Below are 25,641 nucleotides of genomic sequence, written 5' to 3'. Positions count from 1 at the left end.
CTGCTAACCACCGGGCAAACTTCAGTGACATTGTTTTGGTCCTGCCACTGCTACAGCATTTACAAATGGCACATCTTGATGATCTTTGATCTTCCTTCCCTGGCTCCTTGCCTACTCACACAGCTGCTTTTTGCACATCACAACTCTCTCATCTCAGCTACCAAAGCCAGCTTATTCCTCCTTCCACTGCCTGTACCTGACAAGAAAGCATCTTCTTCCATTTCTACCAGCTAAAGTGGCTCACCACCGAAGCAGATCTGTCACATCTAGGCTCAGACTGTCTTTAGCTTACCTAACTAAAAAGTTCCGAAGTGTGCAGAATATGGCAAGTGTTGTTAAGGGACTACTCCAGGATCCTGAAACAGAGCCTGGTTCTGGTAATGCCAAGGCTGTGGGTTTAATCCGTGTATGGGTCATTCACTGGAGAGGTGCACCTGATGATTCTTACAGGTTCCTTTCAACTCAGAATATTCCGTGATTCTGTGAAATGGGAAACGTGGCACTAGCATCCTGAGGGGGGCTGCTTGCCTGCCTCATCTCGAAACCGCGGGTATTTCAGGGAAACACTTGACTTTGGCCACCTAAATCCGACTCCAGAGCTGCGTGCCACTGCCGTGCCCTGCGAGCTGCACCGACGCCGACACCGGCACCGGCCAGACGACCTCCCAGCCGGGCAGCGACGCAGCCGCGCCGCCCCGGGCCGCCGGCAGCCGCGGGCAGGGCGGGCCGGGGCCTCGGCCGGGCGGGGCGCTGGGCACGGGGGGCCGCTGCCGCCGAGCCGCTCTCCCCCGGGGCGGAGCGGGGCGGAGCGGGGCGGCTCGGCTGGGCCTGGCCCGGCCCTGTCCCGCGCCGCCGGCCGCAGCTGCTTAAATAGCGGCGCCTGCCGCGCTGCTGCGCCCTCCGTGCCGCCGCCAGGTAAGAGGGGGAGCCCGGAGCGCTTCGTCGACCGCGCTTTCTCGCTCGGGCGGCCGCGGGGCCCTGCGGCCGTGCAGCCGTGTCGGGGCGGGCGGGAGGGAGGCAGGGAGAGCGAGCGGACGGGCGGGAGGGAGGCAGAGCGAGCGGACGGGCGGGAGGGAGGGAGGGAGGGAGGCAGAGCGAGCGGACGGGCGGGAGGGAGGGAGGGAGGCAGAGCGAGCGGACGGGCGGGAGGGAGGGAGGGAGGCAGAGCGAGCGGACGGACAGGCAGCCGCCGGCCGGTGCCGCGGGGGTCGGGAGCGGCCCGAGCGGGCGGCTCGTCCTCCGGCCGCCTCCGCGAGGGGCCGCCGCGGGCGCGCCCCGTCTCCCCGCTGCCGCCGCCGTTCCCGTGTTTTCACTCTGGTCCAGTCTGTGTGAGAATTATCCGGGGTGTAAGTGTTCTGCCTTCTCCCTGGAGAGCCCAGCGCTCCCCACACTGCTTCCCCACTGCTACCTCTAGGCCATCCCTGAGTGAGGATGGAATATCTCTGAAGGGGCATCCGCAGTTGTTCCGGAGTGCAATACTCTCGTGGCTGATGCTGGCGTACAGCTGGGACGGCACTGGTAAGAAGGTTCAGGTGCTGCTCCGTCATGACAGAGGTGGTGGAGAGGTTGCCCTGCATCGCTTCTTGCTCTGACATGATGCGTGGCAGCTTTTGGGGCATTTTTCATCTTCCTGAGGATCTTCCTGTGACTGAGAAGACTAAGTGACTTAGAATAGACTCTACCTGATGGGCTGGTGCATGAGGAGGGGTATGCCATGGCTTGCTGCTTTTCCTAAATGGAGTAGAGCTTAATTCCTTGTCCATTAAATTGTCTGGCTCAATGCCCCAGGCTAGCCTCAGGAAACTGGGACAGGATGACTTTAGGTAGCTTTTGGAGCCCTGCATCTCCCTGATGGTCACCGTGGCCTGTCCTATGGTCAAAGATCTGTAATCTTTTTGTCTTGTGCCTTTTTCTGCTTTGAGATATATCAGCCCTCTGGGACAGACCTTCCTGTGAATTTCCAGAAACTGGTCTGTCATGTGTTACCTGTTTGAAAAATATCAGCTCTGGTGTTAACGCTATCTGTCCACTTTGTCCCTAGTCTCCCTGCAGGTTCTCCAGAATACAGGAGCTGCTTTGCCACAGCTCGTGTGCCACTAGTGTGTCATGTATAAGGCATCCCACCAACGAGCATGTGACCCTTCAGAGCTCATTTTTGAATCTATGTGCCGTCCTAGTTGCCTTCATGGCATCTATTCCATGGGTTACCAAGCTTTGCTTTGCAAGCTCCTCGCTGTTTAGAGAGACTTTTGGGGTCCTCCTGTCCAACTGTGGTGTCAGTATTCTTCCTGGTGAAGTGAGTAAGGGACATTTGTGGACCATCTTTCACTGTAGCTGCTTTCCTCTTGTAGCCTGCAGGGACAGGAACTGGCAGCTTTGCAGAATGCAGTTCTGTCTGGCACAGTCAGAATCCCTGATTTATGCTGATGTGTGGTAAGAAGGATTCCTGGTGCGCATATCTCTGGAGAGTGGCAGGGTTCATCCCACTTTCTGGAATTTCCTACTGCAGCTGCTTTTCAGTACTTCTCCAAGTGGCTCCTGCCCCACCTGCAATGATCATAAATAACAGCACAGCATTATTCTTCCTATACCGTAAGCTGAAATAATAACTTTGTTGACCATTATGGGCAGAGTTCTTGTGGCATCTACTCACAGCTTAGGACTCTTTATACACACTGTCTAAATCTTGAAATCTTTTATGATATCTGAGTCTTACATTCTGCGAGATAAGAGCACTATCAGATACTAATTAGTGACTACATACATATGAGACCAAATTGCATGTATTTGGCATCTCAGAACTTGTTAGTGCTTGTACTTTTGTTTCTTAAAAGTAAAAAACTGAAAGTACATCCGGTTGGGCATTTCCCACTAGCTCTTCAAATAAGTGGTTAAAAACACTGTGGAGAGGGAAGACTGTTGGAATGAAGGTTGCACATTACAACTTAGTTTAACCATGAGCTCTTTTCATGGATGAGTGTCTCTGAATGCCAAGTTAAGAGTCCAGTTCAGATGGAAACTGGGATTTAATGAAGAAAATGCTGTGGGTATAGGAGCAGATATGAACAAAGAAGGAAATTCAGACACAGGGAGCCATTCAGGTTTTGATTTGGAAGTTAAACTGACTGAAGTTGAGAGCATTTTTCCATACAAGTAGCCTGACCAATAAGGAGTCATGGTTTAATTTGAAATCTGGGTAAAAAAATAAAATATCACAAAAATAATCACACAGTGGCAACTTCCCAATAGTGTCTCAAAACTTGGAAGCACAGGTGAAAAAATAGAAAAATTGAAGTCGTTGAAAAGGATGGCTTGTAAATTCTAATAGGATTTCCATTGTGGACTACAGATTAGACCTGAAACTTCTGCACTAAATTATTTGTGTGCTTTTGCAAGCAACAAGAGGGGGAATGGGACCTACTCTGGGAAGATTAAAACAGAGGGGCAGCAGTGTTTTAATTCTTCCAGTGCTTTTCTTTTAATTCTGTCCCTGAATTCATGATGTCAGCATTAAGCTATCAAATTTCATAATATTAAGGGTAAGTCAATTCATAGCCCTGATGTTTGCAGTGGAAATCTTTGAAAATATGAACTCTGAAGGCTCAAGAAGAATTGTAGTGGAAGTATTTTAAAATTCCAGTTGTCCATAATACAAAAGTTGTAATACCAGTGTTACACACTAAAATGACAAGAAATTGTGTTTTCTTTGTAATGGATATATATTTGAGTTTACTTTTTTTTGCCTTCACATTATCTTTTTTTGTTTCAGTTTGCTTGTATTTAAGACTGTGTTTTCTTCCCTAGAGGGAACTGCAAAGAAAGGATTCAGAGTTCTCGGTAGACTGTTGGTGTTATAATGGTTAATGTGCCTCAGCAGAAAAGTATCTCAAGATGGTTGTGTCTGAAACCAGGCTTTGCTGGGATTTATTTATTTATGTGTGTGTGTGTTACAGAGGTGTTTTACTCAGCTATGTGCATTTAGTAAGTCAGGAAACCTGAGCAGCTCAGATAATTTATGAGAGTTGGGCATATGCAGTTATCAGAATGAGTTTTATTAACTTAGCAAAGACAACTGAAATCAAAGAGGTGATCATCCCAGTCAGTGTTTTCCTGCCCAGTAGAGCCTTCAGACAGACTTCAGCTCATGCAATATTGAAAGTGTGCTGCGCTAAAGGTCTTCAGTTTGAAATCAGTCAGGAGAGGGTAATTTTTTAGGGTTTTTTCTTGGTTATTGTTGTGAGGGTTTTTTTGGGTGATTTTTTTTTTTCTGTGACATGCTGTCCTGTCTTTCGTGCTCTTTATAACATTTTTTCCCCCAAGAGTGAATCTGACTCTTCTACGAAGGGACCCTCAGCAGTTTTTCAAATCAATCTTAGTAGAGGGTTCTCGGTAGACTGAACTCAAAACACTGAAGGAGCACTTAGCAGTCATAGTTTACAAGTTAACTGCACACAGTAATGGAATGAATTAAGGGGTGGTCCCTCAGTTTTGCTGTTGAAGATGACCAGCTACAAGAGTTGGTTGCTTCTTACAGTGGCTACCTTGCTGTGTTTCCTTGCCTCTCAGATCTTGTGCTTATTGAGCCTTCCACCTGCATGATGTACTCTGCTCTCTTCTGTGCTCTTGGGGGGCCTGGTTTGATGTTCAGCAGTAGAATGTGTAATAATTTCATCATTCATGTATCTGCTCAGCCAGTTCTTTAATTGGGTTCTACTCTTAAAAGTGGCTGAGTAGTGACTCAATAGATTGTCTAGCATTGCAGGTAAGTAATTATGTGTTTGAGTCACTAGTGGGTTCTATGATTGTGTTTTGTTTTCATCCTGGTGGGCACTGCAGTTACTGGGGAGTGACACAAACCTTGTTGTGGCTGACACATGTTCAACAGCTTGCTTACAGAAATAACAAAATACGTTGTTTTTCTTGTGGAGGAAGTGTACCAGAGGCATATGTAAGGAGGATCCAATCTAATTTGATGTTTTATCTTTAAGTCATCTGAATTAGTAGCAGGACAGTAGAAGCTGGTAGAGAAAAGGTGAAGGTTAAGTAACAATCAGCAGTAACTAAGCAGATTCCCTGCTTCCATCCGTAAGAAACTCCACCAGTCCCTACATATTGGTCTTTATATAGCCAAGACATGAGTGAAATTGTCTGTCATGAGAGACTGCTGATGAGGGGAAGAGGGCAGTGTCAGAACACTGCAGCACAAGCATGCCTAAATACTTCCTATACTTGGTAGGGAACAGCTTTCTCTTGGTCTATCCACAGTCTGAACTTTCCCTGCATTTCAGGTTGGCTTTTGATGGATATTAGTCAATATTTCCATGGTTGCTAGTCACCATCTGGTGGCTGGTGTCCATCTGGCTCTGTAAGCCAGAGTGTCAGAGTAGCAGAAACTTCCTTGTAGGTAACAGCAGAGTTTATTTCTTTTGTACTGGAGCTCGCTGACTGGAACTCTGTCCTAACTTTCAGTCAGGCTTCCCTTGCCCCACTAAATCCACATCTGGCTGATTTGTTATCCGTATTACCATAGGCACTGTTATTGGCCTCAAAACTGTTTTGTTTTCTTCTGTTTTACTTCTGAATTTAGAGTCTTGTGGGCTCAGAAGCCTTCTGGGAGTCACCTCCATTAATTTCTTTTTAAAGATCTTTCAAGCAAAGACAAAGTTCTCAGAAGTAGGGGGAGTTGAAAGGAAATGTAGGAGCACTGTGCTTACCAACTCTCACTATGAAATCAGACATGAACTGGTCTTTAGAATGCTTTTTTTAATTTTCTTTTTTTTGTTTTGTTATTTCAGAACAGAACCAGAAATAATCTCAGTATTTACTTTTGCAGCAGCACAGGACAGGAAACTCATTGAAAGAGAGAAGCAGAGAGGTCTTTATTGCCTTTGGAAAGAGAAGCAAGATTTATATGCTTTGAGAAGGTATGTAATAGGAGATTTACTTGGTTAAGAAGTCCAATAGTCATTGCTCATTTGCATTAACATGCTCTCTCTCACAAGCTGTCACTTCCTGTAGTTCAACACAGAAATTTCCTGTAGCTTTCTCTTTTCATGGGGAAAGCTAACCTGTCCTTGTTCCAAATATTCATCCTTTCAAAATAAGATCCCATTAATAATAAGACTGTTTCTCTAAAGAAACAATTAATTTAGCTGTGCAACAGCAGTTACAGTATGTTTAAGTCAAACTGTAAAGCAAGTTCTGTCTTTCCATTGGTATTTAACATCAGCAAACTTGAGTAGGCCTTGTAATCCATAGTGGAGGTACTGCAAAACAGAAAATACAGGAGCATACACAATAAAGGCTGAGTAACAAATTTGAAAGTAAGGAATATAATGTAGCTAATCTTGCTGGGTTGTTTTCTTCTTTTAGTTTTTGTATTTTCATGTTCACAGATCTACTATAGTTTGCTGCCATTTAATTCTAACAACCCATCTGCTTGAGGAGATTTTGTTGTAATGTATCCAGTGGTTGTTCCTGCACCAGGAGGTGAAGGAAGTAATGGACAACATGGGAAACTTTTCTTCCTTTTTGTTTTTGGAGCTGTGTTGCTCTGTGCTGGATTCCTTCTTTCAGTCTTTATTCTCCAGTCATGTCCATCTGGAAGCTTCAGTGATTGTAACGAGGTCCTTAAGGCTGCTGGGCCAGTGCTGGCTGTAACTGGACTGGTTTGTGTTCTGCTGGCACGATCAAGGGCCAGGATGTATATAAGACAAAGACAATTGCAAAATGAGCAGGTGTACAGCCTTGTTTTTTGTCGTGGGAACTGTCAGTTTGCCCAGTTTCTCATATTTGGATTCCTGTTTTTAACTAGTGGAATGTTAATTAGCATCCTGGGCATTTGGGTTCCTGGTTGCAGCCCGGGCTGGCATACAATACAGCTCAACCACACTGGCACTTCTGACATGGACCTCCAGGGCTGTGGATTCCTGTCACTTCAAATCTTGGGACCTTTGATTGTGCTCACTGGGTTGTGTTTCTTCGTGATAGCTCATGTTAAAAAGAAGCAAAACATAAATATCAGCCAAGAATCCTGTGAAAGGGAAGAACATCCTCAGAGCCCTGAATCTTTTCAGGTTACAGTAGGTGAGTAAAAAACGTTGAAACTTTACACTGGGAATTAGTGGGGTTTTTTTCCCACTAATAATTTATGTCTGGCTATTACTTAATTATTATTATTACTTAGTATGAGCTCTAAGCATGTCAGTTCTGCCATGTCAGGACAGCTGAAATAGAATAATGTTACTTTGTCTCGTATGCTTTCTGTATGGTCAGTTCAGTTATTTTTCTCAAAAAGGCAGAATCTCTCTTTGGCATAAAAAGTAAGGTCTGACTGGGTAAAGCAACATAACCTGGCACAAATAAGTCTAACTCCAATTCTATTCTCAAACTGTGTAATTGACACCACAGATCACAGACTTCTAGGACTATATTTAAGATCTATTTTAGCCTTGAGCTCTGACCCTTAAACAGAAGATTCTGATTTGTAACCAATGTACTGTATTTTTAAAATTGTGGCCACATTCTCAATTGTAAGAGATATAATTACGAGTTTAAAACTCTTCAATTACAGAGTGGAAATTGGTAGATATTTTGCTGTACAATATATTCAAGTAGTGAACTGTGTATCAATAGTTGTGGTTAGTGTGCCTTGAACTAGAAGTAACTTAGTAGGGAAACTGTCAAAGAGCACAAAATCAATTCTCAGAGCCATTAATGACTTCTGTTATAGCACTGCAGTACTTATGGAGAAACTTAGATGACTTATTTTATTTTTGGGAGGGAAACAAAATACTTTCCTATCCTTAAAATGTTCCAACAGTAACTGTGTGCTTTGCACTTCGGCTTCTTGTAGACAGCCAACCATATTTGTGTCTCTTAGCTAGATAAACGCTCCCCCTTGTCAGCTGTATTGTCTAAATTAAATCCTTAATTTATAAATGTGCTGCATCTTTATTTTGGGATTATTTATGTTTTGAGTGTACCTCCAACCTACTCCAACAGCCTGGAATGTATCAGTTCTGTATGTGGGTTCATTTATCTTAAAAGCTAGGCAAGTAGAAGTTATAGGATGCTGTTAGTATAACCAGAGGTGCTCAGTTCTTCAGAGGCAGTAATTGGTGTTCTTTCTAGGTGATGCTGTGATGGTATTCCCACCCCCACCACCTCCTTATTTTGCTGACCCTGTGTCACCAACTGTGACTCATTGTCTTATGTCAAGTATTTTGCCTACAAGTGAAAATCCACCACCATACCACTCTATCTTCAGTGATGGGTAAGATTGTTAATTTCTGATTTTAGAAATCTGAGTTGTTTCTTTAGGTATCCAAGACCCTGTTCTTATATAATCGCTGTGAATTCACTACTAAGCATGACAAAGTTTTCTAGTGCATAACTCAAATTACTTCAGATAATTTACTTGAACTGGCATTAAAATACCGTTGTATACTAGGGGAAACACAAACTGCAGAGTGTCCTTCATGAGGATTAAATTATTATTATGACTGGAAAGAACTGCTGAAGTTCTTAAATCAATGCCCTGTAGTAGATTTCTCCCACAGATTGTCCAAGAGAAAGTGCCACTGACAGCAGTGTGGTAGTGACACGATATCCACATTGTCAGATTTGAGGAACCTCTGTAGAAACAGAGCTGCAAGTATTTTGTGACACCTACCCACAGACACTGAGACTGTTACTTTATTTGCCAGTGTGTTCAGTTCTCCTGTGTCCCTTATCTCTGCCTTGAGGAAGTGAGACCTGCTGTGCTGGTCTACCTTGTTCCTGCTGTGGCCATGTGTTGAGACGAAAGGATTCCTTGATATCACATCCAGCATGCTGATAAGGGAGGCTGCAAAGCCAGTTTCCTTTCAAGATGTTGTACCTTACCCTTGCAGCCATTCCTTACATACATGGATTATAACGGAATTGCCCAATATTGACACCAACAGACTCAGGGAGCAGGAGCTGCCAACTTACCAAAGACTTGCCTGTGCCACAAGAATTTGCAGGGTTATTTATGCCCTGTGAGTTACCACCAGTAGGCTGCTAACTTGAGGGTAAAAGAGGTCACTGCAAGGGCCACATACTAGAAGTCAGAGCTAGGTGTCACATGTCTGGAGTCCTTAACTTATTTTCAGGCCCTTAATGATTCAGAAATTACTTGATATAATATCTTTAGAATGGTCCTACATCAGCCTGGGTTTCAGCTGTGAGTCAGTAAAGCTATGTGGGACTATCATTTAATGACATTAATGCACAAGACTGTGCGTGCAACATTGTGTCACTGGAAACTGGGAAGTGAACTCTCTTACCAATTTGTTAGGTTACATCAGTTTATTATAAGTGCTGGAGGCACTGGTAATTCTCCACACAGCATGTATGCTCAGTAACCTAACAGAACTGGTTATAGTCCTGAAACTAATACATATTCATCACATTTCCTGGATACATATATATGCTAATTATTTCCATGGACTTGTTTGGATATGGTTCCAGATCTTCTGATTAATCTTTTCTCCTTGAGAGTGTCTCTAATCAGTCATCAGGTCATAATGTACTTCTCTTAGTATTCTTTTCTCTGACATACAATCCTTTTTCTCAAAGCTAAGTTATCAGCTACTACATATTAATCACTGATATAAGGAAGCATTAGCTGGAACAAGAGTTATTAGTCAGAGATGTAGGGAATTAACAATAGTCTCTGGTTTTGTACTAGGCACTGTATGGAACAAAACTAAGCATTAACCACAAATATAGGGATAGTACACGTATTATGCTAAAGTTAAAAGAATTTTCCAACATCTTCCCCTACTGCTGCGTAAGACCTCTTACAGAAATATAACCTGTTTGGTAACAGTTGGAAACACCATCACTGCTGTTGATGATGAGTGTGTGGAAAGTTGTCTGGAAGGAAAGGACTTGGAAATGGTGGTCAACACCACCTAAACATGAGCCATTAGTGTGCCCAGGTGGCCAAGGCAGCCTGTTGCATCCAGGCTTGTATCAACAGTAGTGTGGCCATTGGGACCATGGCATCTAAATCCTCTGTTCAGGGGGAGGGGGACAATAAGTGCTTTGTTCCTGGAAAACTATGGAGTGGGAGGCAAAGATTAGAAGAACAAGATGCTTGCAGGATCCTCTGCTTCTGAATCTGAAGCGTGCTGGCCACACTGGAACACACTTGTAGTCTTACGCAGAAGGGCTTCTAAGGTAACAGAAGCCAGGAGGAAAACACTGGAGAGCTCTCTCAAAGGAACTAAGGGATGTTCCTCTAGGAAGCCAACATGGCCAGCATCTCAGGTAAGGTGCCTTTACACCAATGCACACAGCATGGGCAACAAGCCAAAGCAAGTGTAAGCTGCTGTGCTGCTGGAAGGCTATGACTTTGTTGCCATTCCTGAAATTTTGTGGGATGAATCCTGTTTCTGGAGTGTGATGTTTAATAGCTGCTGGCTGTTCAGAAGAGACGGGAAAAGTAGAGGTAGAGGGATTGCTCTTTACAGTAAGAGGTGGATTGAATGTGAAGAGCTGTCCCTGAAGAATACTCATGAGCAGGTGGAAAGCCTGTGGGTAGGAGTCAGAGACTGAGGCAGCAAAGGGAACCTTTGGCTGGGGTCTGCTACAGCCACCTGACCAAGGGGAGCCCATTGACCAAACCTTCCTGCTCCTGCACAGGAGGCATTGTGCCCGAGAGTCGTGTCCTGCAAGGGGATCTCAGCCACCCCAGCAGCTGTTGGGAAAGTAGCTTGGAGAGCTGTGGCAATCCAGGAGACTCCTGGAATGCGTGGAGAATAACTTCCTGAGCCAGGTGACAGACAGCCCTGCCAGAGGGAATGTGTTACAGGATCTGTTGGTCACCAGTGCAAGCGAGCTAACTGGGACACCAGGACTGGAGGCAGCCTGGGCTGCAGGGATCATGCACTGGTGGAGTGTGCATAAGGGATAGGGCTTGGGTAAGGAGTAAAAGTTCAGCTCTTGAACTTTAGGAAAGCAGACTTCCAGTCCTTTGAGAGCCTAGTCAGTGGGATCCCCTGACAGACTGCCCTCAGGGACAAAGGAGTAGAAGATCTGGCTTCTTTCCCTCTGCCAGAGAGCTGGCAGATCTTTAAGCAACTCTTCCACAGAACATGAGAGCTGGCAATCCCCAGGAGCAAGAAATCAGACAAGGAGGGCAAGAGGCTGGCATGACTGAGTAGGAACTTGCTGGTCAAAGTTAAGGGAAAGAAACCAGGACAGGTGACCTAGGAAGAGTTTAGAGATAAAGCACAGTTTTGTAGGGAGGCCGTGAGGAAGACCAAAGTAAAACTGGAACTGAACCTGGCAAGGGACACAAAGAATAACAGGAAGGGCTTCTACAGGTACAGTACATTCACCAGAAATGGAAGGTCAAAAAAAGGGTACCTCTGATAAACAATACTGGAAAAGTGGTGACAGTGGATGAGAAGGCCAAGGTACTCAACAACTTTTTTACCTCTGTCTTGAATGGCAACCTTTTCTCCTATTCAAGGGTGGATGGACAGCAGGATGGGGAACTGAGGGAGCAAAGTCCCTCCCACTGTAAGAGAAGCTATGGCTGTCTGAGGAACTGGAATGTACATAAGTCTGTGGGACCCAGTGATCTGCATCCCAGAGTCCTGAGGGAATTGTCAGTAGGTGTCAGTCATATGTAGTTCCCAAGCCACTCTTCCTGATATCTGAAAAGTCACTGCAGTCAGAGCAAGTCCCAGGTGACTGAAGAAAGGGAAGAATATTGTACCCACCTTTAAGAAGGGTAGAAGGGAGGAATACTGAGAACTACTGACTCATCAGCCTCACCTCTGCCTGGGAAGATCATGGAACAGAAGCCCCTAGAGCTGTGTACATGTGGGACAGGGAGGTGATTCAGGACAGACAACACAACTGCACCAAGGGCAGATCCTGACTGATCAAGCCAGTGGCCTTCTACAATGGGGTGATGGCATCAGGGGACAAGGGAAGGGTTACAGATGTCATTTATCTGTCATTTTACTGTAAAGCTTTGGCACAGTCCCCCACAACATACTTCTGTCTGGACTGGAGAGAGATGGACTCAGTGGGTGGACTGTTCAGTGGATGAGGAATTGGTTTGACAGTCACATCCAGAGGCTGGTGGTCAATGGCTCAGAGTCTCAGTGGACTTCATTGACAAGTCGAGTCCCTCGGGGTCCATATTCAGACCACTGTTATTAAATATCTCATTAATGGCATATATGGATGGATTTGTAGATGACACCAAGCTGAGTGGTGTAGTTGTCAGATTTGAAGTATGGGATGTCATCCAGAGGGACCTGGACAAGATGGAGAGCTGGGTTTATGGTAATCTCATGTGTTTTAACAAGACCAAGTGCCAGGTGCTGCACCTGAGTCAGAGCAACCCTGGTTCCAGCACAGGCTGGGGATGGGCAGATCACAGCAGCCCTGCCCAGAAGGACTTGCCTTAAGCTGTGCCAGGAAAGGCTTATCTTAGCCATTAGGAAGGGTTTTTTTGTGGAAGGGTTTGTAAAGCATTGGAACAGGCTGCTCAGGAAAAGTGGTGGAGTCACCATCCCTGGAACTGTTGGAAAATCATGTGGATATGGTTTCATGCTGGTGTGGATTTATTTGTCTTGTGAACATATGTACACAAAGAGGCAGTTTGTTGGGATAATATCTAGTGGACTGGATAAAACACCTCAGGCTTGGATAAAGAACCCAAGCCTGACCTTGCCCTGTGGTGTTTTCTGATGGGGATGGTCTAGCTGTTGTCCTTCCATGTTTCCCAGTGTCCTCATAGAGACCTGCTGAGCTGATACCACCTCTGGGTGTTTCACTCAATCCTGCTCTCTCATGGCTCAGCACTTGTTGGCAGTCAGGGCATCTTGACTAGTGCAAGTTGCTTCCTGAGCACTTTAATGGAAGAGAAGCAATAGCCTCGTTCTTCCTAACAGTGCCATGGCTGAAGATCCCAAATATGGCAGGGGACACACATGTGTTGGTGGCTACTGGACAAAGGTGATTTGCCTCTTCGATCCATTGCGCAGTGTTCTGTCAGCAAGCACTGTGCTGCAGCCTGTGCTGGATGAGAGAGCTGTTAGTAAGCTGAGTCATGGTCTTATCCCAGAATTGCTTGCATTCTTCCTGCAATCTGTTACATAGCACCTCAGCATTTGTCTTGTAGTATTTCTCTCTCCTTTGAAAACCCTCACAGACCCGTAACAGCATTGAAGATGAGGTGACTGTGCTCTGTATTTGTGCTCCTCACTCATTATTTATATGGGTGCAGATGTATGAGTCATCTCTGGGAGTGAATCATGAGGAGCACGCAGGTCTTCCCATTCCTTGGGAAGCAGCTGAAGCAATATGCTGAGGACCAGCTCCAGGGTGAGATGAGCAAAGTACCAGAACAATGTGGGTTCAACCAATTTTGATCCAGTTATGATGGTTAGAGGAGGACAGGGAATACTTGGCTGCTCACCTGAATGTCGCTGGGAACTTGGCAATCTGGTCGTGTCCAGTCGCTTCTGTTTCTCCAGCTATGAGTGGGAATACGACTCCTTATGTCTGCCATGGATTGCTGGAGTGCCTAATAAAGGTCTGATTGCCTTTCATGTAAAATCTCAAAAGGCTAGGGATTATGATTTTTTTTGGATGCAGTTCTAAGTCTAGTAACTGTCTTTTATAAAAGAAGGGGACTGTGTACGTGATACACTACAAAAGGGAAGGTACATTAGGAGCTAGGAATCAGAAGAAGATTTAGTAAGATTGTGAAACAGCACAGCCAGAATCAGCTAATACCCTTAAGCCAGGCTGTGATTGGTGAGCTAAAAGCTTAGAAGGGAACTTGTTTTGTCCTTCTCCTCTGAAATTAAAGACTTTTCATATAAAGAGTCAAAATGTAGCCCACAGAATGAAATCTTTAATGCTTATGCAAGTTCTTTGCTTCAGGGTATTTTAGGAAGTGTGTGCATACATGTATGTTTTATATAAATCAAGTCAAATTTCACTCACTGTAGATAAATTCATTATGCTAATACATAGTTTTGTGTTTTATAGAGCACAGCTTGCTGATGATGAAAGAACAGTTGCTGTTAGAGACTATGAATCCATTTATACAATTTCTGGGAGCAGCTCACCTTCAGATATTTTACCAATGCTATACCTTTCTTCTGAATCACCACCAAAATATGAAGAGAAAGCATCAATAACAAATAATGAATATTTGCCATCTTCTTCCTTATCTTTTTCATCTATTTCCTTAGCCACATCTGACACCAGCTCATAAAGGACTGACAGTTCACTTAATTTTTAATAAAATGTACACAGAGATTTACAATTTTTGAATTTATTTACATTTTGTAATAAAAATAATAATGTTGGCTGTGTCTAATTTTTCATCAGGAAGAGTAAACAATGAACTTGGATTTCAAGAAACTAGAGAAGGCTGGGCCTCTGCTAAAGTAGTCTGAAGGGAGTTCACTGTAAGAACATTAAACACTCATTCTATTACAGCTTCAGTTTCTATTTATAGCTGTTCTTTTTATACTGAAGCTACTGCTAAGTAGAAAACAACTTTTTTGATTATTTCAATTAAATCTGTTTGGAGCTTCAAAGAAAGAAATAATTAGGAAGTGTTTTTATTTCTGTTTTTGCATGACTTTTGTAGAAAATACTTGTTTGCAAAGTTATGGCCTTTACAAATACTCGAGGCGCATTCACATATAGGGATGTTAAGATTGCTATGAAGATGCCAAAGATGCTATGAAGAGCTTCAGTGGTTACTTTTTGGTCTGCCTCGTAACAAACACTCCATATTTAGGCTATCTCTGGTCCTTATGTAAGTATAATCCCTAGGAAAATCAGTTTTAGCTGCAGTTAAGAGCCCAGTGGCAGCCCTGAGGATAGATAATAGGCTAACAGTTTAACTGTGGAAACGACTGCTTTCAGGGGCATTATTCTGCTGTTTTATATCATTATTCATGGATTATACAAGGAGTGCTTATTGTGTGACTGTGAGCACCACAAAGCAATGGTATTTTTGAGGTGCAGACATTGCTTATCAGCAGATGCAGGAGAGGCAGTTTCATGGAAACCCATGCAACAAATGTTTTTAACTGACGTAACACTTGACAGACCCTTCAGAAATACAACCCTCTTAGCTCTTCCATCCTGCTGCAACCTCAGGGTAGTGGTAGTGGCCCGCCTTCAGGGTGGAGGTTCTAATTCTATTTTGTGTTTGTTTGCAGCTGTTCCCAAACTGAAGGATTAGCTTGTAGTAGGTAAAGATGATTAGGAGGAATTGAGTTGCTGCTATCTTTGACATCTTACAACTTGCTCTGAATGCAGTTTGAGAAAAAGAGATCAGATTCTCTGCCCAGAAAAGTGGCAGGGCTACACTTTGGGCTTGGTTCAGACTGGTGAATTTGCCAGCATTAAAACTTCTTGGTAGAGTGATCTCTGAATTGTTCAGCTGAGTCTCTGAACTATGTGCTTTGGGACCTCAGTTACACCTCCACTTGTCATCTGCCATGCTGAATTTCAAAGAACTTGACTGTAACAGGATGCTAGACTATGAATTAAGAACTTAAATTCCCTCCTGTGCCTAGGGAAAGGTGATTGCCTTGTGTCATCTTGCTATGAACGTGCCTCTCACCTGCTGACTGCTTTAGAGAGGTGTTCAGGAGCTCCTGCATTTGCCATTTATTTCCAATTCTGCATAATTCCCTCAGTTATGCTAGGACAGCTCTTTGTGCAGCCACACAAAAACAAACCAGCCAGTGAGGGAAGTATATTTAGCCAGCAATAGAGCTGAGGGGCTTATGCATGCAGAGTAATGAGCAAACATGGCTCACAGAGGGGGATTTAGTATGTAGGACTGATTAAACTGGCATGACTCAGCTATTGGAAATGTCTGTATGAAGAAAGGGAATCCACAAAAGCCAGTAGGGATTTTGTCTTCTTTTCTCAAACATTTTTTACAGAGTGAGTTTTTCAAGGATGTTTCTCCTTATACACAATCTGCAATACAAGCTATATTTTGCCATCTTTGTGATTGTATTTTTAAATTTTTTCTCCTACTGTTTAAACAGTGGGACCCACTGCCGTGCATGATTTATGTGTACAAAGCTTTGCACATGTCTAAGGAGCCTGTTTCTCTCTCAATTTATGCTTCTATCATATAACAAGAACAGAAGCTGGCACATTTTACTGGAAAGATTCCATGCAACAAAGCCCATGTTAGCTTTATCCTGTTGTTCAGAACACTCATTTTCTGAAAACATGAAAAACATGTTTTAACAAGTTTGGAAATATTTCACCATCTTAAAAAAAAATCAGTAACTATAACTCTCTTTCTACCCTAAGGTTAGCTTAAGTGTTTGACATACAAATGCTAGTGAGCAAATCAAGTTGGTTACTGATTCACACTCACTTAAACAGGCAAAGTGGGAGGTAAGGGTTGCTTGCCCTCTGTAAGTGAAGTTAAGGTCTTTCTTCCTTGCTGCCTGCACTGACATTGCTCTGCTTCTAACTGCAACACTGCAATCCTTTGCATATGAGACGGATTCACAAAAATATAAATGAATGCCATTTCTCTAGGAAAAGTCTTTCTTCCTACATCAACAGCAGCTAAAAGAATGAACAGTTAACTCATCTGAAAAACTTAAATTGCACAGGTCTTTGCAATGTTGCTATGTTTTTGTGATAGCAGCGCTTGCTGTCACAAGGGGATGATTGCACCCACGCCATCTTTCGCCTTTGTGGTTTGTGTTGCTGTATTCATTTATCCCATTTCCATCCTGTCTCTTCAGAATCATGACTTGTAGTGCCAATATCTCCACATTTCTGCAGTGAACATGCCAAACTTCAGTGCTCCTCCCTCTGTCACCCATGCATTCATCTCAACAATTAGGCATGGAAAAACTTTCATTTTGGTGTGCCTGCTCACAAGACAGCATTTTCCGGAGGAAATAAAGCCACCTTGCTGGTAAATGCAATTGTGGGCAGCTGGCTGAATCTGCTCCTCACAGTTTATTTGTGCTTTGAGGCTGGCAGTGCAGTAGTTCAGGGGTGAAAGGCCCACTCACAGTGGTTCTTCATGTACTGCTCTTACACATGTAATTCATATTTTCCACTAAAGACACTATGTGCAGTTACCTTTCTCTAGGAAAAGGTCCCATTAACTCAAACCACTGGCTCCTTAATCTCCGTAAATTAGAGTTATAATTTGTACTTACTCATTTTAAAGCTAATCAATGTGCAATACTGTGTGTTGTGCAGCTTTTTTCACGTGTTCTTTGACTAAGTCCCTGCTTGTATAATTGGCATGTAAGAAAATAAAACCTTCCTACAAGGGGCTGATAATGTGAACAACTGTGTAAAAATAGGTGACCTAAGGAGAAGAAAAAAGGGTTAAGTGATAGCCTGTCAATGTTCACTAGGATGACTCTTCAAACAGGTTAGAGAACTGAGGGGGTGCAGAGCACCTGCTTCCAGCAGCAAGCACTGCAGGGGAAGTCTGCACTGGTAATAGAAAATTAGGTGGAGGAACAGAAAGCAAAGTGGTGCTTGTGTTCAAGGGTAAGGTCTGAAGCAGATGAGAACAAAACTGTATTGAGATCTGAAAACAGCACTCATTCTGAAAAACCTCACTCCGACCAATTTTCCTTGGTTTCACAAAACTCTTTTGCTTAGGAGTTATACCAGGTAAAAGGGATGCATTTAGTGAATTGACTTTTTTAAGTGAGTCCCCAAAACACACACTTATTCACAAAGAAAAGCACTGGTCATAAAAAAAATCAGTGTGATCCTATAATGTCTTAAGACCTCGACAGCTGCCTGACTGCAGCATTACCACTCTCTGGACAAATAATTGGAGAAATATGGGGATGCATAGAGAGAGAAGGGACAGTTTACAGGGAAAGGAGTAATTTTAATGTAGATCCTAGCACACCAAATGGAGAGTGTTTTCCATCCTATTTTAAAAGTTCAAGTGGCATGTAAGTTTGGAAGGAAGAAAAGAATCCTGTGTTCTCCAGCTCTACTGTGCACTTGCTCAACAATCATTAAGTCATGTCCTAGACCAGAGGAAAAGAGACGGCTGTGGGATGACACACAACACCCAGCTTGGAAAATTCTGATTCCAGACAGGATCTAAGGACCATTCTATGGGACTGAGGAAGTGCTCCAGCACGATCCCATTGCAAATAGCAGTTGCAGAGTTCTTGAATGAATGAAAGGAGCAAGGTGACATACATCTGTATAAACTATTAGCTAGACAGCTATTATAATATAGCATTGCTTTTAAAAGGATGTTGGAAAGCCTGAAAGATTCAGCAGTGGCAAGGATGATTCATGGTATGGAAAAACCTGACTTGTAAAGAGCAGTAACAGTTCATTCCATTAAGTTTAACAAATGTAATGTTAAAGGTGACTTAGACTTTGGCTATAATTACCAGTGCAAAGACAGTTTATCTAGTGTTTCAGCACTTTAAAATTTAGTTGTCATCATACAAAACCACTGTATTGCAAGCCTGATCACTTTACTCAAGAGGTGCAGAGAATCCTGACCATACTTAGTGTTGTGGGAAAGACTGATCTTGAGTGTATTTGTCAGAAAATTTGTTGACGCCCTGAGTAACAGGAGTGACTTAATAATGCTGCCTTTGGAAGCTTCACAGCTTTTTTTTTAAGGAAACCAGCATTAATATTCCTCAAAGTCTATGTGCTAAAAAAATGAGAAAGACATCTGCAATTGCATTCAGCATCAGTTTTAAAGGTGCCAGCTTTGTTGAATAGCCCTTGCCAAGAAAGAGCTGTTGTCACACAGTGTGATGTGAATGCACAGTAGACTAAAGGCACTTTTACTGTCTTTGAAGAAGCAGTCTAGAAAGTAAATTTTCTAGTTTTAGAGCTATTTTTAATCTTACAAATCTCAGGATAAGCTTGCTTCCCCAGAGCTACTGGTAGCAGGAAATAGCACAATGTGTTCTACTGCCTGAGCAGTAATCAATGTCCCGTGTGTAGTACCCTGCCATGCTAGTCAAAACAGGCAGAATAGTTAGAGATTTTTCCTCCTTAAGGAATTACACAAAGATATTCTACCAGAACCCTCCAACAGCAATTACTTTAGTCTGAAACTGTTAGGAAACAGAAAATTTCAAAATTCAATAATCTGTCTGTTTAATACATGAGACATGAGTTCAGCAGAACAATTCATTGTGATATGAAGAAGTATCCTAGGTACCTGTGAGTACAGGATAAGATTCCTCAGTCTGTCAAGTTTAGCATTAGAGGAGATGCTTTCTCCTTCCTGCAGTGATGTGGTATTCAGGGTATTTGGGCATTATTCTCTATAAACTTTAAAATCTACAACAAAAAATGTCCAGGATTAAGGGGAAATTATAGGGTAATTTTACTACTTCAACCAGCTGGAGAGCTTTGGCTGTCTTGAAATAAGAGGTTTCTTCCACAGCCAACAGTTCTCCCAGGCTTCTCAGTGCTCACCATCCTGTTGCCACTTACCCTCTTGCTCACCTAGTGGTTGCCCCAGAAAAATATCAGAAAGCACACTTTGATATTTTTTTAAACCATGAACTGCAAAATGAGCTGCAACAGAGGTCCAGGCATGACTATAAATGTCACGCTTCAGAGCATGGAAAATCATTCCTAGCAGTGGCCATGTGGAATTTTTCTGCAGAAAATTGAGCAGGGAGTGGAGAGCAAGGATCTCTTCACTGCTGTTGACTAAACATATGCTGTCCATATGTTGGATGCATCAGCTAGCTGGGGCCAAGGAAAAGCTGCAATAGCTTCAGCTTGCTTTTTCTGCTATCCAGAATGAGCACAGTATCATGGGTGCTAAATTAAAGAAGAAACACAAGAAGACAGGCAGTCATGCAGGGGTGAATCCATTTCGGAAGTGATAGTGGTAATTCAAGAAATCTTTAGTGATGGCTTCAGGCTTCACTTGCCAGACCTTTGTTCTTTCAAGCAAAGTTTATTCTTTCACATGATGGACTCTGTTAACCATACACACACAAAGTTCTTGTATAACTAACCTGAACCTTCGACTTTAAATGCTCTGCCAAGTCCTTTACAAGCCCTCTTTCTCTTGAAGGAGAAGATACATTATACTCAGTAATGGAGCAAAACAACAACAATGTAGAAGATTTCTCCTTGAATGTCTTTTCTGTCACTCCTTGTCAGCCAAACAGGTCCGATGCCCTGGTGTCAGATGGGGATAAAGCTGGCACCACTCTACTCTTTTCAGGTGTGTTTTTGGGACTGGTGGGGATAACTTTCACCGTGATGGGATGGATAAAATATGATGGCATTACTCACCTAGAGTGGACTCAGTTACTAGGGCCTATTCTGCTGTCTGTCGGGGTGACTTTTGTTCTGATTGCTGTTTGTAAATTTAACATGCTTACATGCAAGCCCTGTAAAGAAAGAGAGGAAAATACATCGGAACTTGACCAGGCTGCAAGCGGACAGTCCTTTGTCTTCACTGGCATTAACCAGCCTATAACTTTCCATGGTGCCACAGTGGTACAGTACATCCCTCCACCATACCCATCCCAGGAAGGCGCTGCTGTGAGTCCCGGCTACCTTCACCCAGTGCTCAGCTGCTGCGGTGCTGCTCCTCCCAGCACCTCGCCACTTCTCACCTCGGGTTCTTGTCACTTCTGCCCTGCCTACACCCTGGATAACCTGGCTTTTACAGGAGATGAAAACTACACTGCTTATCCTGCAGAGAATTCCAGGAATCAGAGGTACATCTTCTGAAATGCCTTAGTGTGTTTGGACACAGGCTTCTGAATATTTTAAGTACTATGTGTGGTTTCATAAGAAACTACGGGTTCTCGAGTGTATTATCCTTCTCAGACATTTTTTTGTCTTTGTTAGGAATTTTTCTTGAGTGAGGAAACATACTTTTCCTGGGAAGTGTTTTTATACTATTTAAATTCACTTATAAATGCCTTTTGGTTTTCAGTCAAGTAAACCTCTTGTTACTTTTAAAGATATACGTGCTCCTGTTTGTGGAGGTTTTCTTACGTTTATCTTGCCACCCTTTATGTGTATGATACCAAGATGATTTTTTGTCTTTTTTTAATATACCTTTTATATAACTTTTATATAGTCTCAGTATTCTTAGCATGCATGCTTGTAATTCCTTAAGTCTGATAACTTAGCATAGTATTCTGTTAGGCCAGGAGACCAATCATCCTAAAGGCCTCGTGGTAGGAGGCTGGAAAACTCTATGTTGTCTTGGGAAACCAAGGTCCTCTCTAGAACATATCCTGTAGACTAGAGATTCAGCCCATCCAGGGGGGAATTGCATGGATGGGGGAATATCATGCCATTCATCCAGGCCTCCCATTGGGGCACCCCTGTTAGATATGCTAATTTGTGAGGTCTATAGATTGTATACGCCATCTATCGTGGGGGTGCATTGTGGTGCATTCCACCATAAGGATCCTTATTAAAAACTGAGGTAAAACCCCTTTATCCCTTAACCATGTCTGGCTCGCAATTTTTTAAGACTAGGAAAAGGCATCATGTAGAGCCAGAGACTTCCACTCAAACACAATCACAACACATGAGTCAGCACACAAACAGCATTTCTGCAACAATGCAAGAATCAGTCTGGTACCAGATGCTCTCCCTCCTGAATACACCTGGTCACAACATGCTGCTCTCCCACTGTAACAACCTTCTAGCTCTTCTTCTTTCCCTAGTTTTGAGGCATAAACAATATCACTCATGTTGCACAGCAGTATGGAGCTGCTCAAATTGTACACAAAATAATTTTATATAGTTCTTTCCTACAAGGAAAAATATTCTAATTATAGGAATTACTCATAATTATATCCTTTCTACAACACAAGTCACTTTTAGTTCATTTATTAAAGTCTTTTTGAAAAACTGCTGTCTGACCCATTGTCCTCAGCAATATGGGTGACAGGCATAGGCAGGGTGAAGACAAAAGTCACCTCCTGACACTTCTAAACTTCATGAAAAAACACAGCAAACAGCTGAATCTCAGTAAAACTTCATCTCATAGCATTTTCTCAAGAAGCCGGGGAGTACGTTTCCCAGATAAGGCTGGGAGAATGAAACACTGAAGTTACGTGAATGCTCTGTGTTTGGTAAATTCTTTTTGTATCTGCTCCTCTTCCTCTTTTCAGGTCAGAAGACAGTTCTGATGAACCAGAAGGACTGCTGGAAGACTATGCCCGTAATAACTTGTCACCTCCACGTTATGAGGAAATATACCCTTTTTCTTCATAAAATCATCATGGACAACAGCTGGCAAGAATCCCAAAAAAAATCTTTTCTTTAAATACTTGTGTGATAAGACAGTGTGAGCAAGTTCTTGATATTCTTACACAGTATCACTGAAGATATTTAGCTGCCCCCTTCCTTTTTCTCTGTTAAAATTCATTAGCCCTTTGCAATGCAGCTTAATAGCAGAGCTATTAATTATTCAGTGGCTAAACTATTAATAGCAAAGCTGTTAAACTCAAGGATCTAAATCCGTATTAGGATTCCCAACAAGAAGTTTGATTATCAGACTTGCTGAAACCAGGGTGAACTGTGAATGCACAAGATGTTTGTGGAAGATCATGATTGCTCCTGGACATTCAGCATCTTTAGAAAATACTTGATTTTTTTGTGAGGTATTTTAATTCTTGATTACTTGGGAAACTTTAGAAGTGCTCAAGTGTCTGATCCATGAAAGTGCATTATATGTTTTAATATTGTCTGATTCTTTAGAAGAGCTTACTCATTAATAAGTCCAGTCTACAGATTAGACTTTCTCAGCTTGCTTTACCTGCACAACCAGTCCTGTTGCACAACCCATTCCTGTAGGCATTTTTTGGAGCTTCTTTTTGCTTGAACCACAGCATCTCAACAGAGAAAACAAATAGTAATTTCTGACAACTTTTCCATAGATCTCTGATATCCTGCATGCATCAAATTCTGTTGCCTTCTCTGGCTGATGGGAAGCAAAGCAAAGTACAGTCTCCCACCAAGAGTCCTAATAACTATGAAGTTAATGTCACTAAAGAAAATGGCATCTTTGTGAAGCCTTGACAGAGATGTGCGATCCTGCCACCATTAAGGACTTTGAAAATCACAGCTGCTGCTGTGGGAGGGCTGTGGTGAAACACCTCTGAGGTCCCTTCTTATTTGAATGTGGGTCTTAGGCACACAGCCCAGCCTGCAGGTTGCCCCCAGTATCTAAGCAACTGGAGGCTGTAGGAAACTTTCTTGCTCAAGTTCAGCTTGGTCCCATGCATGGAATCCACAGCAATTTGAGGTAAGCTCATTTGATTAGAGAATGCTGTTGCTGAATACCAAGACTGTAGGTTTGATCCTCATATGGGCCATTCACTTAAGATTTGGACTTTATGATCCTTGTAGATCCCTTCCAATTAACAATATTTTGTGATTCTATGAAATATATTTACAGCTGTATTTAACAAAAGATAAAGTGTATTAGCTCTGAAATTTTGCAATCCAGAATGAAGATCCAAAGAGGATTTGCTCAGGAGCTTTTTAAACCCCAGAGCAATGACAGTGCTTCTAGTCCCTACATTTTTATTTTGTTTTTCCACATATGTTTCAGGTCTGTTTTTGAACATGCCTAGAAGTGCAACAAGCCAGTATTTCCCTATCATGATCCCATTAGGTTTGCTCATCTCCCTCAAAGCAAAAGCTGATCTCAGTTCTCACCTGCTGGAATGGGCACCACACAAAACGCCCTGGAGGGCAATGGTCACTGTCCTAATGGTGCACTGCTGGTGTGCCTGTGGGTCAGTCTCCTGGCCTGGCACAGCACATCTGAAAACAGGCATCCATTACGGAATGCATCAACTTTCTCTTACTTGTCGATGCAGCTGTCTTGGCTCTTGCCAGATTTCATCCGCCTGTGATTGATTTCATTCCTGGGAGCTGGAGAAGCTTGGCATTTGAGCACAGACAGTTGCACACCAACCTGTTGTACCTGACAGCTGGAAGTCTCAGAATTTCTGTGCAGCTCCTCTAGCAATCAGGAGACACGGCTCTGGACGGAGATGTGCATTCAGAACATTGTCCAGCTGCATGGACCTGCAGGTGCACACCTCCCTGTCCTGTACACTTAGAGGTTGCCAAGAAATAAAGCATTGGGGGGGCCCACAAAACAACCACTGTGCTCCACGGTGATGGACAAAACACTGACAGGTCATATTTGGGATGCAACATTTAAGCAGGCTTAAAGCTGCAGCAGCAGCTACTGAACAGTGACTGCAAACTTTGTGTGAGGATTTTCTCATTGGAGAAATAAGGAACACTTTTTCAGCAGTGATGGCCTGGTGTTAGCAAGTAGTTGGAGAAGGGAAGGCACATGTGTTTGGAGAAGAGGAGGCATGTGTAGTTGGAGAAGGGGAGGTATGCTGTGTTCAGCATGATATCTGTGAGATTGAGTGAGAGAACAGAGGATCTAAAAATAAATGCAAATTTCTCTTATGGAAGTGTCTTGCTCCTTTTCTGGAATTTACAGAGGTGAATTCATCCTCCCTCTACAGCAGGAAACTGGATGGTCCCAAATCCCCAGTTAGTTCCACATGTACAGAGCCCTGAACTTAACACATAGTTGTGCTGAATCCAGCAAGCACTGCACTAGCACAGAGGTCAGGCTTGATGGATCCAATTTCTGCCCAGTCACCCTCCCCCATCACAAAAAAAAATAAATTCCTTTAGTCAGACACAACAGATTTTTTTTCCTGCTGCTCTTCCCTCCTCCCTCCTGCCTCCCCCCCACCCCCAGCATAAGTTTCATGAGGTAATAATATTTTTATTACATAAAATAATACAATAATACTTGACAGAGTAAATGGAAGAAAACTCAGAAGGGTGCACTGTGGACTCCATATTGATTTTAAAGTTTACTTCTATATTCATTGTAAAGAATTGGAAGAGTCCTAGGTTTCCCTTTAAAAAGAAGATTAAGTTTCAATAGCTATATTGCAATTAAATCCAAAGTCTGCTTTTTCACACCGGCGCTGCCGTATCGGCAGTCAGTACGGGAGTCCACCAGGAAGGGTTTGGTGCGCTGTGCTTTAGCAGCACTTTTTTACCCCAGCAGCTGAATTTCACCAGCTGCTGCCGCTCCTGACGCCGGTGCTCCGCGCGAGGGATGCTGCCCAGCGCAGACCACTCATGGGCGAGGGCGCTGAAAGCTATTTTTAAACTGAATCGGAATTTAGGAAATCTGGGTCTCGGGGAAAAAAAAATAAACCTGTAAGTAGGGCTCGTTCCTCTCCAGAGAGCCCTAGTGACGCACACGGCAAGCCCTCAGCACGGCGGCCCCTCCCCGCGGGGAGGGTGCTGCAGCCTCCATCCCGCATGGAGCCCGAGCCCCCGCTCCCTCGGGGCCGTGTCCCAGCCGGACCGCGGCCGAGGGGCTCCCCCCAGGCTGGAGCGGTGTTTGTCCGGCTGTCCCGCCGCGCCGGCAGCGCCAGAGGGCGCCGGGGCCGCCCGGGCGCAGCCGCGGCGGCAGAGATGCTGAGCCGGCGCGGCGGCTCCGCAGGCGCCCCGGTCCCCTCCTCTGCTCACCCGCCCAAGTTAAAACTGCGCGGGTTTAAGGAGATTTCTTCCTCC

At 43.6% G+C, this 25,641-nt stretch overlaps 3 protein-coding genes and 1 long non-coding RNA gene across 4 annotated transcripts; 2 read left to right on the top strand and 2 right to left on the bottom strand.

Annotated features, from left to right (window-relative positions):
• Nucleotides 1-866: 866 nt before the first annotated feature.
• LOC137465370 (transcriptional regulatory protein AlgP-like) lies at nucleotides 867-1,595 on the bottom strand. Its single transcript, XM_068177383.1, has one exon. It carries the CDS (start codon nucleotides 1,593-1,595, stop codon nucleotides 867-869), a length of 729 nt encoding a protein of 242 aa, XP_068033484.1.
• Nucleotides 1,368-14,372, top strand: TMEM171 (transmembrane protein 171). The gene is made up of 5 exons (XM_068177600.1): nucleotides 1,368-1,518; nucleotides 5,796-5,924; nucleotides 6,396-7,086; nucleotides 8,134-8,275; nucleotides 14,050-14,372. The coding sequence occupies exons 3-5, from the start codon at nucleotides 6,459-6,461 to the stop codon at nucleotides 14,276-14,278; spliced, it is 999 nt and encodes a 332-aa protein (XP_068033701.1). The 5' UTR covers nucleotides 1,368-1,518; nucleotides 5,796-5,924; nucleotides 6,396-6,458; the 3' UTR covers nucleotides 14,279-14,372.
• On the bottom strand, nucleotides 2,463-25,346 carry LOC137465516 (uncharacterized). Its single transcript, XR_010994669.1, has 3 exons — nucleotides 25,280-25,346; nucleotides 20,335-20,432; nucleotides 2,463-2,547 (listed from the first exon to the last, which is right to left on the bottom strand). It is a non-coding gene; the product is annotated as an uncharacterized lncRNA (long non-coding RNA).
• TMEM174 (transmembrane protein 174) lies at nucleotides 19,221-22,302 on the top strand. Its single transcript, XM_068177601.1, has 2 exons — nucleotides 19,221-20,765; nucleotides 22,182-22,302. Exons 1-2 carry the CDS (start codon nucleotides 20,134-20,136, stop codon nucleotides 22,282-22,284), a joined length of 735 nt encoding a protein of 244 aa, XP_068033702.1. The 5' UTR covers nucleotides 19,221-20,133; the 3' UTR covers nucleotides 22,285-22,302.
• Nucleotides 25,347-25,641: the final 295 nt, after the last annotated feature.

The sequence above is a fragment of the Anomalospiza imberbis genome, chromosome Z (assembly GCF_031753505.1).
Source record: "Anomalospiza imberbis isolate Cuckoo-Finch-1a 21T00152 chromosome Z, ASM3175350v1, whole genome shotgun sequence".
In the NCBI taxonomy this organism is placed as follows: Eukaryota; Metazoa; Chordata; class Aves; order Passeriformes; family Viduidae; genus Anomalospiza; species Anomalospiza imberbis.
The sequence above is the reverse complement of the archived record's forward strand: the minus strand, read 5'-3'. Positions and strand labels throughout refer to the sequence as shown.